Source organism: Crinia signifera, chromosome 1 (assembly GCF_055691185.1).
Source record: "Crinia signifera chromosome 1, ASM5569118v1, whole genome shotgun sequence".
Lineage (NCBI taxonomy): Eukaryota > Metazoa > Chordata > Amphibia > Anura > Myobatrachidae > Crinia > Crinia signifera.
The window spans coordinates 223512933-223532423 of NC_139217.1; the positions used below are offsets into that span (position 1 = coordinate 223512933).

General features: G+C 42.3%; 2 protein-coding genes across 6 annotated transcripts in view; one reads left to right on the forward strand and one right to left on the reverse strand.

Moving 5' to 3' along the window:
* Positions 1-12574, forward strand: part of SH3GL1 (SH3 domain containing GRB2 like 1, endophilin A2) — a 140801-nt gene extending 128227 nt beyond the window's left edge. Inside the window, exons 8-9 of the mRNA XM_083179331.1 lie at positions 4003-4059; positions 4154-12574. Of these exons, the coding sequence (XP_083035457.1) occupies positions 4003-4059; positions 4154-4350 (254 nt within the window). The 3' untranslated portion in view covers positions 4351-12574. The remainder of the gene's footprint in view (positions 1-4002; positions 4060-4153) is intronic.
* The window catches only part of MPND (MPN domain containing), a 114419-nt gene continuing 103351 nt past the window's right edge, over positions 8424-19491 (reverse strand). For 2 of the 5 annotated variants that reach the window (XM_083179326.1, XM_083179325.1), the window contains exons 12-13: positions 12597-12689; positions 8427-12415 (exon numbers count right to left, since the gene is read on the reverse strand). In XM_083179326.1, coding sequence (XP_083035452.1) covers positions 12329-12415; positions 12597-12689 — 180 coding nt within the window. In that variant the 3' untranslated portion in view covers positions 8427-12328. Of the gene's footprint in view, positions 12416-12596; positions 12690-19491 lie in introns of all 5 variants that reach the window. The other 3 variants (XM_083179330.1, XM_083179327.1, XM_083179329.1) reach the window with 3 other exon arrangements.

Consider the following 19491-nt stretch of genomic DNA (forward strand, 5'->3'; position numbering starts at 1 on the left):
AAGCCAGGCGGCGAAGTTGTCAAGAAATTGGGAGATAGGGCCAGGGGGGCAGTAGATTGCAGCAACACGGAGGTGGTAGGGGTAGTATAGACGGATAGAGTGAGACTCAAAGGAGGAGAAAAGGAGAGAGGGTTCAGGCTGAATGACACTGGGTGCATGAGGCTGAGAGGAGAAACCCCACGCCGCCACCTTGGCGACCGTCAGGCCTGGGAGTGTGAGAGAAAGAGAGGCCACAGTGGGAAAAAAGCAGCTGGAGAGACAGAATCAGAGGTGGAGAGCCAGGTCTCGGTGATAGCAAGGAGGTGGAATGCTCTAGAGATGAATAGGTCATGGATGGCAGGGAGTTTGTTGCAGATGGATCTGGCGTTCCATAGAGCACAGGAAAGAGGGGGGGGGGTTGTGTATTTATGTGGATAAGGTTTTTGGGATTGCAGAAGCGAGGGGGGGTCGTTGGGAGGGTGGGGGTGCGGGGGCGAGTGGTCAGGATAGGTATGGGATGGGAGGGGGGAGGAGCGGTTGGAGAAAGTGAAGTTGAGAGATTAACAGCCATGAGGACCAGAGGTGAGAGGGTTAGTGAAAGCAGACAGAGGGATTTGGGAGGACAGACAGCGTCTGTAGTAGCTTTGCGAGGATGTGGTAGAAAACAGAGTGAGAGAGAAGGTATTGGGCAAGGAACTACTGTCAGAGAGGAAACAAGTGGGTAAAATCAGGTTGATTGAGTAATCCAATTAAGTATGAAAAAACAACAAGTGAGAGGATGAAGGGAACAGAGAAGGTCAGAAGTGAGGCAAATGTGAGCAGGCGTGAAGAGGGAAACAGAGTGCAATAAATGTGTGGCAAAGATAAGAGAAAATAATAGTGAATGAGTAAAATGAAATACAATGTTGTAAAAAATATAGATAAAATGAATTAAATGTCAAAATTGAGCAACAGGTTACAATAAGATAGAAAGAAGATGAATATATTACAATAAAATAGAATATGAAAATTTAGACTGTTCAAACGCACCTTTTTCAGTATTCTAACTCACCTGCTTCAGTTTCCAACTCACAAGTCACACCCATAGAGAACAAAGTGTGGTCGTGAACAGTGCCATTTCAAATATGATACCAGTACTAAGTGGAGTGCCACAGGCTTCGGTTCTAGGGCCCATATTATTTAACATTTTTATTAACGATATTGGGATGGGGTTACTCAGCAATGTATCCATCTTTGCGGACGATACAAAACTGAGCAGTTCTTAAATCATCATCAGATGTCACCACGCTTCAAAATAATCTTGACAATCTAGATGAGTGGGCAAAAAAGTGGAAGATGAGGTTCAATGTGGACAAATGCAAGGTCATGCACCTTGGGAGACATAACCAGTGTGCTAGTTCTAACCTAAGTGGGGATGAATTGGGTAATTCAGTACTTGAAAAGGATCTAGGAGTCCAAATAGACAACAAACTAGGGTGTAGTGCTCAATGTAATATAGCAACAAAAAAGGCCAACAAAACTCTAGCATGTATTAAAAGGGGCATGGAAACTAGGGATTCAAAAAGTAATTATGCCTCTGTACAAATCATTGGTTAAACCGCACCTCGAATACGGAGTACAATTTTGGGCCCCACACTATTAAAAGGACATCATAGAATTAGAAAAAATCCAAAGAAGAGCAACACAGGAACTGTCAAACACCCTTTTTTCTGCTAGACAGGAATCTAGGACAAGAGGGCACGAGTTTAGATTAGAAGAAAAAAGATTTTGTTTTTCTAGAAGAAATAAATTCTTTACAGTCAGGACAGTCAAATTTTGGAACTCTCTTCCTGAAGAAGTGGTGTCGGCAGACACTATAAATACATTTAAAATAAGGTTGGATAAACATTTATTGGTTAAAAACATCCAAGTGTATGAATAAGTAACATAATCTGTATTTAAAATATCAGAACATACTATACAACAAGGGATAAGCTACTATAAACATAGGTTGAACTAGATGGACGCAAGAGGCTGTGAGTAGAATGTCTGCGACAGCTCCTGCTTATAGTTCACTGCAGGCCACTTTCATTGCGCGGCAGCGGATTCAATAAAAAAAAGGTAAAAATGTGCACAGTGCAGGGCATGCAGTGATGCAGACAGGTTAACTGGGCTGCCCCCTTGCTGACGCAGGTCTCTCTGTTACCTGCACCGCTATTCACCGGTCATATATGACACGTCAGGATATACCGCCACAGGTGGCGGGCTGTCTTACTCCCAGTGTAAGTCCTAATACGCTGGCGGCATGTTCTGCGGCTGCGAAATGGCAGTAACAGGCAGTCGGCACATGGAGCTGCTGACTGCTCAGTCAGCTGCAAAGCTCAAGTGGGTGTAGGCGGTGAGGAGCCGGCGTGTGAGCTGAACAAGCAGTGCGGCGACCCATGCAGTTGCACGGTTCATCCGCTTGTTTAAAAATCCCTGCTCAGCCAACACACACACACACCCACGCACCAAACCCGAAGGAAGGTGCTGTCTATTCCAGGCACTTACCAGCACAAGTACCCCCTGCTCACCAGCACTGCAGGTGTTACACCGGATGGGTTCCTGCTGGCACGGCAGTGTCACACAGTGCTGCTCACTCTCTGATGCCCGGGAGGAACGTGCCTTCTGATAGGGTGCCCCCCCCCCCCCCCCCAAAAAAAAGGATGTACAGAGCAGTGGCGGTGCCGGGATGTACATGTGTCTTAGGGTGCGTGCCTGGTCTCCTGCCCCAACCGAAACAGAAAGGGGACACAAGACACCTGCGCAGCCAATGCCCGCGGCCCGTGCTGCTGAGCTATTTTTTTTTTTTAATCGGTGCCGGTATTCCATACCGGGGTATACCAGCCCACTTCGAGCACTGCATACATACATGCATACATTTGTGCTCATAAAACAGTGCAGCACATTTCATATTGACAATTCTTAAGAATTGGTATTGATGGATTAGTCGCTATACGATCGGAAGAGCCATGACAGACTTTGACCGTTGTACTTGCTTTTCAATCTGAGATTAAAATGTTCAAATTTTTCAAACTGCAAATTTCCCAAGTTTACTCTGATTATCAACCTGACTGTTCTCCTGACTGGATGTTAATCAAATACAGCCACTTTAAGTTTCTGATCTACCCGGGACATTTTTGCCGGTACAGTAAAAACCTCTTCTAGAAAGACTGACCACTACATATATGTTGGCATTTTGCAGATCTGCTCAGAAGATGACTTCAGTCAAAGTAAAGTTTTTGCAGGTGGCTGGAGAAAATGGAAAACTGTTCTAGACAAATGAAAATTATATTAACCCTTTGAGTGCCAACATTGCTGTGAGAGGTCAGCTAAAAATCCCAGCTTTGCTCAAAGCAATTTTGGGTGCAATATTTAATTGACTTGGCTGTATTTATACTAAAAGAACAGTCACTGTGAGCAATGCTGGCATTTTTAGCAGATCTTTTGAGATCTCTCACAGCAACTTTGACACTCAATTAATTATCTAAAAAATGTACTCAAGACAATATTAAGATTCATTTATTAAATGTAAATGATTCTATAGCAATAGAAGTGCAGTTTTTGGTTTGCATACATAAAATGTGCACTGTGACCCACCCATTTTACACAGGTTCCCACGCATGATACAAAAAAAGTAGTATTAGCATTTTAACATTCAACATCACGGTCTTCACAATGGCTAAATTATACATTTAATCCCACCTGTACATTCAGAGATTGTATAAAATAGCTTGCTATATGAGAAGGTAGAGTGTGTCTACTTTCTGTCTCACCATTAACACAAGTTTAAAAATCAGTAATGCCATACCTAATAATGCAAATTAAGTTAACATACACATCTTATAATACCATGCACAATCTATGTAAGCTACTATAATATTTTAAATATACGTGAGAATTTTGGCTAAAATAAAAAGCCCTCAATGCAAGTATCCCACTGATGTCCTTTCTTAGTTTTTGTCCTTTTAAATATATATAAATCTATATATTTTTTTCTGCTAGTCTCATCCTCTTTCCGATCAGAAAAGCCTGCCAGAACAGCCAACAATCACAGTACCAGTAAGTAATAACAAATATGCTTGGTCATCAATAACTACTAGAGTAAATCAGTACACCTTAGCACTAATGTATTTATTTCTTTGTTGCATAACAGCTCTGCCAGATCAACCATGCTGTAAAGCAATATATGATTTTGATCCAGAGAATGATGGAGAACTTGGCTTTCGCGAAGGTGACATCATCACTCTGACCAACCAGATTGATGAGAACTGGTATGAAGGAATGATCAATGGCCAGTCAGGATTTTTCCCCCTAAACTATGTGGAGGTTCTGGTTCCATTACCACAATGAGGACTCCTTTCCTTGGAAGAGGAATGTGTTATTCAACCATATCACTTAACATTGAGGACCAATACACTGGAGTGCTGTTCATATTTCTCTTCTCAGTTGTTGACGCCTCCTATGTCCTGAAGAGATGGAATCACTATAACCGTATGGTGCTTTAGCTTCAGAACACCAAATATAATCTTGACTCAGTCCAACTCTTCTATTGGAACCCTTCTATGAGAGATTCATGACATGTTCACTAACTCACAGAACACTAAATAATTTACCATAGTAAATTGTATCTCCAGGATAATGCCATTGTAGAACTCTTTGATTTCACCTCTACAGTATGTGACTAAACATTCACTTTGTGTTCTTTTATATTACTTTTAAAACTTCTTATCTAAAGAGGATATGTCTATTCTATAGAAATCTAAACATGTAATCTTTATATAACGTTATATTGTTATTTTTGTATACATCGCTTTGACATTTAGCTTGTAAGGCTACATAGAAGTACTCTTGACAGCCTGCAGCACATATTTTCATTCTTGTGTCATTGTACCAACATCTATTTTCTATGGTTGCTCCAACCACCAAGGGCTAATCAACATGATTCCCCCCACTGTTTACTTGTACAGCAGTAAATATTTCATGGATTATCTCATGTGATTGATCGTAAAGCAACTCACTTGCACTTTAAAATAAATTTGTATTCAAGCTTTTGCCACTAATGGAACCAATAGTGCATAAATTCAGGATGTCCCTATGTGCATAGATCAATGTATTTATAACTGACACATCCTTTAAAATAAAGGCCATGACTGAAAATTGTGCAGCTGTTCCTTGAATGGTAATGGTGGTAAGTGGAAATGCCACATTGTTCTTTTTGGAGGATTTTAATGGGTACTTCTGTAGTTTCACGGCGCCAGTATGGCGCCGTGCGTCTGAGTCCCCTTGCGGGGCTCGCTACGCTCGCCCACGCTGCGGGCTCGGTGGCTCGCTACGCTCTCCACGCTATTTAAAATCAACTCCATGCAAACATGGATAGTGGGGGTATGAACTATCCATGTTGGCATGGAGTTAAGTTACTTTTTTTGACACATTTCGTGGCGAGCGTAGAACCCGGAAGTAGCTGGCGCCGTGAAACTACAGAAGTACCTTTTAATGTGTAGATAAACCCTCCTGAGAACCCAGTATGGACTTTTATTTTACATATATTTTAAATTATATTGGCTCTTCATACAAGCTTATGATCTGAAGGCAATTTAAACTTTTCATGTGCTTTTTAACATATAAAAAAAAAGTGTAGAATACATTGTGTAGAATACATTTATAGTAAAATGCTTAACAAGGTAACTCTGTGACTGGTGAACTTTAACATTTGTATAATGTTACATTTGGTCTCTGCAACCCATTTATGTTTGTGCGACACATCACAATGACTGAAGGTTGTGTGTTCCAGAGCAGTAATTTACAACTCCAAACCTCAAGTACCCTCCTTCCACCACATACACTTGATATGATTTCTGTATTTCTTTAAACTTGCACAGTTTAGGTAATCTATTCAGTAATATCACCCTAAGTGTGAGTGGATACTTGCTTTGTATTCACCCACTGTATTTCATATATCAGACTTTACCAGTTCTGTAATCACTCTCTGTCCATCATTATTATCTTAGTTTTTAAGTTATCCCTCACTCCATCCCCCACCCCACCCACCCACCCTTTAAGGGTATCATCAAGAAACTCCGCTTTGAGGTTGTTTGACACCATAGTACTTCTCCAAGCTTGATTTTTCCACCCATTTTCTCAATTTTACTCATTCTGACTTCATTCCCCTCATCTGTAGATTAATTCATGGACCCAATAGATACATTTAACATATCTAAACTGAACTAATCATCTTACCATCCTCTCAATTTCATAATATATTGACAGCACCATTCCCTTTAGCCTACAGTTGCCCAGTCTTGGAGATCTTCAACTCCTCCCTCTCCTTCCAACCTCCTATTAAGTACAATTTGTATTCCTGACATTTCCATCTCTGTAATATATTTAGGATCAGGCCCATTCTCACACTAGCAGACTCTCATCCACTTGCTGGTAATTTGTGGACTAGACTTCTGTAACGTCCTCTATATCTGGTCTTTTGTCTCATCACTCCTGTCTATCCTCTGTACTGCTGCCGGTCTCATTTTTCTCTCTAAACATAAATAATCTGCCTTCTACTCACGTTTGGGTCTTTTCTTTGTGCTTTTCTCACTTAAACCATTATCACTTTCCCACTGGCTAACAGCACCAAAGCAGCTTTGACCGCCACAATACAAATATAGTTACTATGACTGCTGTTGCAGCAATGTTTATAAACCTTATCAATGTTCTGCAAGGCTTACATGAAAATGATCTGTAAGGCACTATGGTCCACTTTTGATGCCATATAAAAGATGATAATTTAGCGGGGTCCGTAATTATACCACTGAACGTAATTCTAAAAATATGACCTGCTGGTGGTATTTGAGGACTGGAGTTTAGACCCACTATTCTAGAGAAATGGTATAGGTGTGATGTCTTTTTTAGTGCAATATGTCATTGGGGAGCGTACAAGGGTCTAGTGCAGTGGTTCCCAAACGTTCTTGATCAGGGCTCCCTAGAATATCAGTATTTGTTTAGGGCACCCCTAGTAAAAAAGTCTCTTATGGATAAAAAAAAATTTATTGCGCCCCACTATCACCCTCAGGTTCAGTTATGTGGTGCGGGACATAGCTGTGGTTCTAATTGTCCATACCTTTTATGATTGGTAGCCTCTGGTTTTGCCTATCACTTTGAGCATAAATAATTTCCTCTACCTCCCCATGGCAGCCAACTAATGGGTTAAGTCCCGAAGGGTAGTACTCTGGAAGGAAACAAAGAAAGAACACTGGCCCCTATAAAGCCCCGCCTCCATAGGCTTCAGTGTCTTTTTTTCCTTCCAGGGTAGTGGATGGGCTTACCCTGAGCTGCGGCCCTCTCCACTGTCTAGAGCAGTTGGGGTTGAGGCAGGAATCATGTGTATACAGGTCCCTGCTGTCGAGAGCAGTAAGGGGTACCTGGGTCTGCTGTATGGACTCATGTCACCAGTGCGCGCCAGAGCCAGCAACAGGTTAAAAGCCGGTCAGTAATGGATACAGGCGTCTGTCATCGGTGGGACGCGGCGCACTGTGCATACAGGCACCTAAACCATTCGCTACAAGCAGACTACTTTAAAAGAAGCGCTACAGCAGACCTGGTAAGACTCCGTAGATAGCATGTTGCTGGAGGAGTATCCAATATGCTTATATGTGTGTGATTGCTTTTAGCTTCAAACGGGTAAAGCACAGAGCATTATGGATGAAGAAAAAAGGCAGCAAAAGAAATCAGGGTAAGCCGGAATATTAAAAGTGAATAAGACTGTATGAAAATATGGATTGAGGAGTATTATATAGTTATGTATACTATTTTAGGTCTGATACCAGCAGAGGGAAAGCAGATGTTAAGGCTAAGCATGAGAAGTATCATCCAGCGAAATGCAGTCTATGTGATAAAATCCTATCAGAGAAATGCACAGGTTCTACGTGTGATGCATGTAAAGTGTCTCAACAGATGTCCATGCCTCAGATGTCTGAGCTAGTAACCATGCTGAAAACCGCCTTGGCAGATACATTTATTACTAAGGAGGACTTGGAGAAAATATTGGCAAAAAGAAGCAGGGCTGAGGTTTCAGGGGATCACAAGATTCTGGGGAAGACCCAGCCTTTAGAGAAGAGGAAGTGGAAGAAGGCGAGATTACGCAAGATAAAACTGATGCAGATTTTAATCCCGTATTACTTGAGAATCTGTTAGCACTCATACACAAGTCCCTAAAAATAGAGGAGACACAGGACGAGGAAAAGCTGCAGGAACTGCTTTTCCAGGATAAAAAGAAGAAAGTATAGACATTCCCTTTATCTAAAACTTTAAAGGAAATGGTAGAGGAAGAGTGGTTCCCAACCACGGTCCTCAAGGCACACCAGTGCAGGTTTTGTAGATATCCAGGCTTGAGCACAGATGACTTAATTAGTATCTGAGGGATTCTGATTAAACCATCTGTGCTGAAGCCTGGATATCACTAAAACCTGCACTGTTGGTGTGCCTTGAGGACTGTGGTTGGGAATGCCTGACTTAGAGTATCAAAAATGTAACCTTTTGAAAATGAGCAAGTAAAATACTGGGAAGGAGCTCCGAGAGTGGATGCCGCCATCTCAAGGATTTCTAAAAATGACACTTCCATTAGAGGATGCCAACATCTTTAAAGATGCGATGGAAAGAAAATTGAGGTTAACCTCAGGAAGCAGCACGTTACGGCGGGAGCAGCAATTAAAGCTTCTTCGGCCATGGCAGTCACGTCCAGGGTGTTGAGGTCCAGGATCTGGAGTCAGATACTCTAGATGGTATTAAGAGAACGGAGCTGATAAAAGAACATTCAAATTGCTGTAGAGATTTTAGGTGACGCTTCACTAGATGCAGTTAAGCTGGCAGCTAGGTCAAGCGCAACCACAGCGGTAGCTAGAAGAGCGCTGTGGCTGAAGCCGTGGGCAGCTGACTCAGTCGAAGCAGAAACTATTGTCTTTACCATTTCATTGACAATATCTATTTGGTACAAAACTTGATGACATTATCACAAAGATGTCCAGAGGGAAGTCAGGTAAAAAAAGCCATTTATAATAGGCCATTTAAATATCAGTCAACTGATTTCAAAGAAGCGAGAACCTATAGGCCCGGAAGAAACTTCAGAAGATCCTGGGCGGGAGGTTTTTTTCGTGGGCAGAGCGGGTAGGTATCCCTCAAAACAGTCTAATCAATGATGCCAAAAGGACAGTTGGGGGCAGGCTGCTGCAATACGGGCACGTCTGGTACCAATCTATCGAAGACAGATGGGTATTGGAGATAGCGGAATCTGGGTACGAGATAGAATTTGCAAAATACCCAGGCCATTGGAAGACAGTCTCACATGCCTCAGGATCCGGTGGAGAAACATGCTTTACTCATCAGTCTACAAAAAATGATTAACCAGAAAGTGGTAGTGAGAGTACCGGAAAGATGCACTCTGCAGGTCAGACAATACCTGGAGAAACATGGGTGGTTAATCAATCAGGATAAAAGCCAGTTGCAACCTTCTCGAACCGTAAAATATCTGGGTGTCTGGATAGACAGCCTTTATGACCATAAACTTAACAGGAGAAAGGAGAGATTGGTGAGAGAGTAGTAGTACGTTTATTTATAAGGTGCCGCAAAGTGTCCGCAGCGCCGTACATAGCAAACAAAAAACAAATTACAAGATAACGTACAGGGTGTGTTGAAAAATACAGTATAAATAGGGGCATAGCTGGTAGAACTAAAAGTGCTAAGAGAGAAGTGCTAAGACTTCGGGACAAGAAGATAGTACTCTCAGGGGAAAGTTCTCGGAATAATCTCAGCAGCACCTTGGGGCCGATTTCACATGCGGGCTCTGCAAAACTGTTTTCTGATGCAGTGGAACGGCGATGGAATAAACAAAAGCCAGTCTATTCGCCTGTCAGAGAAAGCACGTCAGTCTATTCACCTGTCAGTGAAAGCACGTCAGGACCTAACCTGTTTGTCTCTCAGGGAAAGACTAAAGCAAGGAAGAGTGTTTGTGGTGACAAAACAAGTGGTAGTAACTACCGATGCCAGCCAGACAGGTTGGGGGGCCATCTGCGGGGACCGATATTGCCCAAGGAGTCTGGTCTCCAGACATATTCAAACAATTGGTGGATATGTGGGGTCTACCCCAAGTGGACATAATGGCCACGGGGAAGAACACAAAAGTTCGGAGGTTCTTCTCAAGGCATTGGGACCCTCGGGCAGAGCAGCAAGATGTATTAACTGCAGTGTGGGAAGCAGATATGATGTATGTGTTCCCTCCTTTTCCAATTATAGCAAGGTTACTGACCAAAATTCAGCAGGAAAAGGCAACAGTAATTGTGATACTTCCATACTGGCCAAGAAGGGCATGGTTTCCAAAGTTATTAGAGATGGCAGTAGAAGATCCTTGGAGATTACCGGATCAAGTCGATCTGATTGGTCAGAACAAGCTATGGAAAGCCCTGCCGCCCAGCTGGAAGTTGACAGCGTGGCTACTGAGACCAATGTTAGAAAGAAAAGGTTATTCTAATAAAGTAGTTAACACCATTTTAAGGGCTAGGAAGGGGGGGTCTACATCTCTAACTTACCATCCAATTTGGAGGAGATATGTGGCTTTCTGTAAATCCAAAAGTAATCAAACCAAGGATCTGCCCGCGGTACTGGAGTTTCTGCAGGCAGGATTGGATAAGAACTTGTCAGTCAGCTCTATTAAGGTGCAAATCTCGGCCTTGTCAGCGATGCTAGAATGGAAGCTAGCAGAGTATAAGTACATCCAGAGATTCATACAAGCAGCCAAACGTATAAGACCTTCCATTGGCACCTTGGGACCTCAATTTGGTGCCTAACACACTAGTGGAGGCTCCATTTGAACCACTGCAAGAAGTATCATTGAAATGGTTAACGGTCAAAGTGGTCTTTCTAGTGGCTATAACTTCGGCCAGGAGAGTGTCCGAAATTCAAGCCCTTTGGGCAGCTCAACATTTTCTAAACTTTTTTCAGGACAAGGTAGTGTTGAGGACTAATCCGCAATTTCTCCCAAAAGTAGTTTCGACCTTTCACATCAACCAAGAAGTCCTTCTTCCTCCTTTTCTGTTCAAATCCGGTCAACTCCAAAGAGGAGAGACTACATAAATTAGATATAGTAAGGCATTAAAAATGTATCTGGATAGAACAAAGTCTCATAGGAAAACGGAAAGATTATTCGTCTTGACTGAGGGGAAGAACAAGGGGCAGGGGGCTAGTAAGGCCACAATTTCCAGATGGATTAAGACTTGTATCCTGGAAGCATATCATAAATCAGGGGACAGCAACCACCTATCGGCTTAAAAGCTCACTCAACCAGGGCAATGTCCGCTTCCTGGGCGGAGGAGGCAGCGTCAGTACAAGAACTTTGCAAAGCAGCTTGCTGGTCCTCTGTCCACACATTTACCAAACATGATAGAGTTGACTTGGCAGCATCAGCGGATGCGCGATTTGGCAGGAGTTCCGTGATCTACAAAAGCAAAAAAAAAAAAAAATGTTTTTCTTTTCAAAATAAGGTGAGGTAACCTTCTATTCTTCATCATTTGTTCCACCCCAGTGTGTACACTGCTTGTGCATTACCCGGTAGATGGCTGCCATGGGGAGGTAGAGGAATGTACTGATTCGTACCTGTTAATATGCTTTCTTCTACTCTACCATGGCAGCATTATCCCTCCCGATTGTTATTTAAATGTATTATGTGTATTGGAATCTAGTATACTGATGCTTTATAATAAAGACACTGAAGCTTATGGAGGCGGGGCTTATATAGGGGCCAGTGTTCTTTCTTTGTTTCCTTCCAGAGTACTACCCTTTGGGACTTAACCCATTAGTTGGCTGCCATGGTGGAGTAGAGGAATGCATATTAACAGGTAGGAATCTGTATATTTTTTGGTTGTTGACACCCGACCCAAGTCACCATTGCAAACATCCCGAGGCACCCCAGGATGCCTAGGTACACCATTTTGGAACCACTGGTGTAGTGGATTGATGTATCAAGCAGTGAAAAGATTAGAGATGTTGTCTATGGCAACCAATCCATTTTAAAGAAGCATTTATCAAGACATTTAAAATGATGGATATGGTTGGTTGCTATGTACAACTTTAATACTAGTACACTTCACCCATTTTAATGTTTGATACATAAACCGCTAGAAAGAAGTAACAGTGAAGGTTGAGTGGTATGTAACGCCTTAAGTATGCAGAATGTGATGGAAAGAACATTTGGTCAATACCACACAATTATGTTATCTTAGCAATGTTTATTTAATGTTAAGCTTATTAACCAGAACATTCCTTTGGTGAAAGAACAGGGCTTTTATTAGCCTAGCTGCTTGAGAAGTGTATAAATCTGCTCCAGAACGGTCTCAAAACTTGGGTCCTTGGGAGTTCTGCTGGCCAAAGATCCCTGCAAAATAAAATTAACTAATTTTGTTTATTTTTTTATTTTGAAGTTATGGATGTAGAAAGAGTACACTGTATATTTTATAATTTTTCTTAATATATTTTATTATAAATATTAAAATGTTAAATATAAAATATAAATATTAAAATCCCTTGTAATTTGTTTGTGTTTATATGTCTGGTACCTTTATTTTGTCCAGAAAAGTCTTTTCCTTATTCCAGATTTCTTGGAATGCAGTTTGATCTGGTCCTCCCTTATAAAACTCAACCAGCAAGATCTATGGAACAGCAAGACAATCGCCAAATTCACTGAACATTTACACATTGTTAATTATACAGTGTTTCACAAACTTCACATAATATTGTTAGAACAATTTTTAAAATTTAGAGTATTAATGGCTCTTTAAACCACTGCTCTCAGGCTATCTGTGGATCTGAACTTTCAATGCTTTAATTAATATAATGGAGCCCATACACGGTCTGTTGTGTACGGCTCCGTTCTGTACTATGCGATGCGCGCTCCCGCGCATCACATAGTACGGTACAAAAAGTATGTGCTGCACATACTTTTTGTACTAGGTACACATCGGATCGCAGTGCATGCACACTGCATGCACTAGGGATGCGATCCGATCCGATGTGTACTATTGAAGTCCCAAATGGATCCGTTAAATGGACCGTGTATGGGCTGCTTAACATTAATAATTTTAACAGGCAGGAGTGTGTTTGACAATGTCAACAGTGGCTGGCTAAAGCACCTTGCTGAAAGCATTGCTGGCTTGATGTATAAAGCTTTTTGATGTTGCCTTTATAACTTTAAACTTAGTAAAGCATCATGTTTAAAGTTATAATGCAGATCTTGTTAAATGCTTTAAGAAACACCACAACCTTGTGGATGAAATAATGCTGCTTATATTGTGCTTTTAATATTACAGTGTATCTAATGACTGCATGGCACATTACATATACAGTAAGTTCACATTCAATTAGCCATGAACACTGCTGGAACAGCTTCATATTAAGTTTTTAGCTGACTCCTGATTTTAGCATGTGGAAGTGAAATCAGAGATCAGCCTGCTTGCACCTCAATAGGCTGCTAGCCATAATTTGCATTTATGAAGCTTGCTTGCTACTTGTTAAATATTTTTTACCCTAAATAACTTGTATGGCATTACAATAGACTATTACAGTAAATAGTTATACTGCGGTTTAATGTACCATTATGGAACAGATTATTTCCAAACCGTCATATAAAATTGTACACTATAGATACGAACTGAACAATCTATGGTACTCCAGGTGTTACAACATCCTAGCAATCTGGCAAAGCATGCAATGTTATGCAGTCTCTTAAAATACGCAAAGCTACAGGTTGTCCAGGCCATGTATAAATGCTTTTGAATGGGAAAAAGTGTATACGATAACATACCCAATATATGTGGTATAAATCAAACCCATTACCTCAGTGCTGTGAGGCAGTAATGCTAACCATTGCAATGTCCATGCTGCCCTCAAATAGATTATATATTTTATAACCTTCACAACACTATAATAAATATGCATGTTCGTCAATATAGAAGAATAGTTAAGCTAGGTATATGTCCAAACCTCAGGAGATCCTATTCCTACTGTCTGGTTTGCCAGACCTTAGACAAGCGTATAACTTCTGCCAACTGACCCACTCACCTGATCCTGGTCACCTGGCTTTTAAACATGCCTAAAAACTAGGAGACCCTACCGTAATTGTTATGTGTAGACTGCAACCTAGCAGGGGCGAAGAATCTGGAGAAATTCCAACACGGTCAGCCTCTGCAGGAATTGGAATGGTGGAAGGCATGGCTTGAGATACAAGGATATGGTGGTGGGACTGTCAATTTTTTACCTTTGCAGAGTTGGGTGGTGTGCTTGAGTGGTGGTTGTGGCTTCCCATTTCACCCTTTTTGCTGGCTAATATTAGCCAGTATGAGGCAGGGTTTCCAGTCATTAGATCTACAGTGTCTAGGTTGACATGGTCAAAGGATTGATAGAATTTTTTTCTTGTAATAAACAGATTTGTTGGTACTTGTGAGTTATCCGGGCTGCCGATTTTGTCCTTAAGTTTGGTTAACTTAAGGACACCCGACCGACGCGATGCCCGCGATTTAGCCCCAAATCGGGGGCATCGCGTCGGTCGTGGCCGTTATAAGGGGCCGCGACGCGATGCCCACGATTTCCCATAGACAGTAATGTTAAAAGACGCGATGGACCCGATTTCCCATAGACAGCAATGTTAAAATAAAATGACAATGTGAAATTGGCCAATATGTTTTAAAAAAAAATGTTTCATGGCCCCCCACCACCGTTAACGCCACCCCGCTATTGACGCCAACCCGAAGCGTGGCGAGCGCAGCGAGCCCACGAGGGGCGGCGGTACGCGTCCTCCGACCTTTTCATGCCCTACTATCCACTAGGGCGTGGAGTGAGAATAGAATAGTGTGGCGAGCGCAGCGAGCCGCCGAGCCCGAAGCGTGTGAAGCCCGCAAGGGCACGCGGATACCTGTGAAGGTGTCCGCGTCCCCTCGCGGGGCTCGCTGCGCTCGCCATGCTTGTGGCTCGCTGCGCTCGCCACACTATTCTATTCTCACTCCACGCCCTAGTGGATAGTAGGGCATGAAAAGGTCGGAGGACGCGTACCGCCGCCCCTCGCGGGCTCGCTGCGCTCGCCACGCTTCGGGTTGGCGTCAATAGCGGGGTGGCGTTAACGGTGGTGGGGGGCCATGAAACATTTTTTTTTAAAACATATCCAATGTGAAATGGCCATATTGGCCAATTTCACATTGTCATTTTATTTTAACATTGCTGTCTATGGGAAATCGGGTCCATCGCGTCTTTTAACATTACTGTCTATGGGAAATCGGGTCGGAAATCGGGTCCATTGTGTCTTTTAACATTACTGTCTATGGGAAATCGTGGGCATCTCGTCGCGGCTCCTTATAACGGCCACGACCGACGCGATGCCCACGATTTCGGGCGCGATGAAAAAATCGGCAGCCCGGATAACTCACAAGTACCGATTTGTTCATCCACGTGGGCAATAGAGTATAGGTGCCCATACACGTACCAATTACCCGGTACTTTTTGTGCTAAAATAGCATCATTGTGCATGCGATGCAATGCTATGTTAGCACAAAAGTACCGGGTAATTGGTACGTGTATGGGCACCTTAAGATTATATAAGATCTGGGGCAGTACTGATGGTGTAATAGTTAGCATTACTGCCCACAGCACTGAGGTCATGGGTTTAATGCCCTCCATGACCCTAACTGTGTGGAGTTTGTATATTCTCCCCGTACTTGCGTGGGTTTCCCCCCACAATCCAAAAATATACTGATAGGTTAATTGGCTCCCAAAAAATGAACCCTAGAATGTCTGTGTGTGCATGTACATGTGGTAGGGAATATAGATTTTAAGCTCCACTGGGGCAGGGACTGATGTGAATGGTCAAATATTCTCTGTAAAGCGCTGAGGAATCTGTGTGCGCTATATAAGAAACTGCTAATAAATAAATTATAAGTGTGTTCTAAGTTACTGACCTGTAACCAGAATCCAAGCGTTTAAGAAAACGCTGCTATTTTGGATGTGGCCGAGTTCTCTCTTTCTCCCCCGTGCTCTCCATACAGCAGCGGAGCAGTGCCCCAGAGGTCACTGGTGGCTAAATTCAGCAGAAACTGCCGCATAAGGCTCCTCAGCGACCCTGACACCCCGGATAACAGGGTGCGTGTCTCAGACTGGGCCGTTTAGCAGTCGCCATATTGGACACTGCAGCACATCCCAGCACCAGGCCCCTACATTCTTCTGCTGCATCTACCTCCTCTCACCGACCATAAACTATTACATCTGCTGGTATCAGAGTGGATCATAGCTGCCTACATAAAGCAGCATAAATAAAGATGGCTGCATTGCAGATACCTTGTATGACCTAGCTGCCAGTGTGAGTTAATAATCAGTTCCTGCACGTAACCGTTCCCTACACTGCCCTACAGCAGTAACCCCTTTTTTTTTTCTACCGAACTACTTTTAGCTTTATTCACTATCTTGAAACTGTTCTGGATCCTTGTACCTTGTGAACTTTCTGCTGACAGTGGACAATTTTTTTTCTTTCGGATCAACTTATTCACCAATCTTCCTTTCGAGTTCAACATGTGAAGGCCGGCAATTTTTCTTTGACTCTGTAGAACCTGCTATAACTTTTGCCACTTCTCTTCACTCATCCGCTCCTAACGCCTCTGCCACCACGGAGTGACTGTCTACCATGTCTGCAAGTATCATGCCTTTATTTTTGTCAAATACATATTTACATTCATTTTCTTAAAATTTATACAGCACTTAGGAGTTATTATTGTTTTGTGGGACTTATGGTATAAGATTTTTTTTATTTTTTTTACTGGGTTAGTATCCAAACTGAGTCCATTGACTATTACTATTGACTATTACTATTTTTTATTCTATGTTTTGTTTTATACTTTTTGTTTTCCCCCTCCCCCGGGGCGGGTTTTTGTTGAATCGCTAGCATGCAAGTCAACCATAATAAGGCTCTTGGTTTTACTACTACACACATCGTTAAACTCTGAAGTTAAATTAGATAAATTATTTTGATAAAAATTTGCATTGATGACTTGGTATACACTATATAAGCTCCCAATAGTCCAAATAATTTTTTCTAACTACCCCCCCTTTGTTAAGGCATGGCAATCTGAATTAACAACTATTATACCGGATGACCAGTGGCCTACCATATTCCAATATACGTTTGCCAGTTCATCCTCGATTCAGATTCTTGAGACCCAATACAAAATCCTCGCACGGTGGTACAGATGCCCGGTGCAGGTTCACCGGATGTTCCCTACTATCCCTGATACATGCTGGCAATGTCAACGCTCCCAGGGCTCCCCATTGCACATCTGGTGGCAGTGCCCCAAACTGACTGATTTTTGGACGACAATTAGGAGACTATCCATACTGATTACAGATACTCCCTTACCACACACTCCAGAATTCTGGTTGTTTAATTACATGGAGATCCCTATTTCAATGTTCAAAAAGTCCCTCCTCCGACACCTAATGAATGCCGCAAGAGCAATTATACCCTGTTTCTGGAGAACCCAAACACGGCCTCCAATCTCCCACTGGTTCCTAAGAGTAGACCGCTACATGCTCATGGAAGACCCTACTTCCTTCTCCTCCGCCAAACTGCCCTCTAACGCATTTACCACCACCTGGTCCCCTTGGTTGAACTTTAAAGAAAGCCATGAATATACATCATATGCAGGTACTCCCTCACCGACGCCTGCCCCACAACCTTGATATGACGTTGGTTGGACTCTACCTGCCCCTCTCCTCCCTCTTTCCTCTCTTCTCTTTCTCTTTACATTCTTCAGCACTTATGTATTTTCTGCGCTCCCATGTTAAATGCACCCCATTTTTTCATACCCCTACTATCCAAGTACACATGGAGTTGATTTTATATAGTGTGGCGAGCCACCGTGCCCGAAGCGTGGCGAGCGGACGCGGTCTCATAAGAAAAACGGGAGCCCAGATATTACATAAGTACCCATTCTTCTATCATTACTTATACATTAAAATGTGTTATTTTTCATAGTTTAAAGTGTTAATACATACATTTACCAACAATTGACTTGAAACATGGCGCACTCTTTGAAGTCCCACTGAAAATGTCTATATTACAATGTATGTCTGTTATCTTACCATAATAAACACTGATTGTGCAAATAATTTTTTCTTTTCTGACCTTTATGTGCAGCTACAGGTGTGGGCCGAGGGCTTGATTATATTAGGAGATTTTAATGCCACTTTGAATCCCAGTTAAATAGGTCAGGGACAGAGACATGAGGCACTACAACTCTTAACTTCCTCACTCTAATGATCTGATCTATCAGCACCCGGTAGAATGAGACTACAGAATTTACTACCACCATGATTCTGGTTGATACCTACTGCACAGCTACACAGAGTACTTGATTCAGGTTTTGATAATATAGTTATATCCAATCATGCTCCTACTTGGTTTACCCTTTACCTTTGCACCCCCACCTTCGCATCTCATAATTGGCGATTTCCTTCTTACCTTTTATGACTCCCCTGATTTCATCTAGACAGGGATGATAATTCACAACATTTAGATATTAACTTGTTTTGGATAGCATCAAAACCTGTCATGTTATTGCATATATCTTGGGCAAACGCAATATCAGGATCTTAGGCCACAGAAAGTGATGTGCTATGTGACCCTACTACAGGTTGACACCCCCCACTACAAACCAAAATTATGTTGCCACTAAGCAACTTTATGCACGGAATGGGCACAATGTACTTTGCATTATCAGCAACATCATTACTTCAGATGGGGCAATAAGGCTGGTAAGTTGCTGGCTAATGTGGTTAGAAGCCAACATTCCTCTCCAGTATTCTGAAACTAAATTATGATGCACAGACTCTAACCGCCCCCTCTGACTTAGCAGATGACTTTTTGACGTATTTCAAGACTTTGTACACTGCACCCCCTGACAATGTACTGATGGGAATTTATTTTCTCTGAGCCGCTAACTTGCCTACACTTTCAGTGGATGATAATGAATCCCTTAAGGCCCCGGCCATTGAACAAGAGGTGTTAGCTATTATTCAACATTTAGCTAATGGTAAAACCCCAGGACCAGATGGTCTGTCAGTGGAGTATTATATACTACTGTCTTTATATCTCCCTTTACATCTGGTGGCACTGCCCCTTCCTCTGACTTTGTCTGGCTTGGAGAGCAGGATGATTTTAGCCTGTCCAAAGACCCCCTCTTAGTACAATCTTACTGCCCCATTTTATTATTAAATCAGAAATTTAAGCTTTTAACAACCTTTAATAGCCCAACATTTACAACTATTAGTCCCAAAACTGTTTCACCCATCACTGACAGGATTCGTGAAGGGAAGGTCTTCTGTTCATAACATATGACAGGTGGTAGTGGCCTTGACCCTCTCCTCTAGTATGTCAATTGGTAAATCTATGATATTCAGCTGTGACTCTGATGAAGC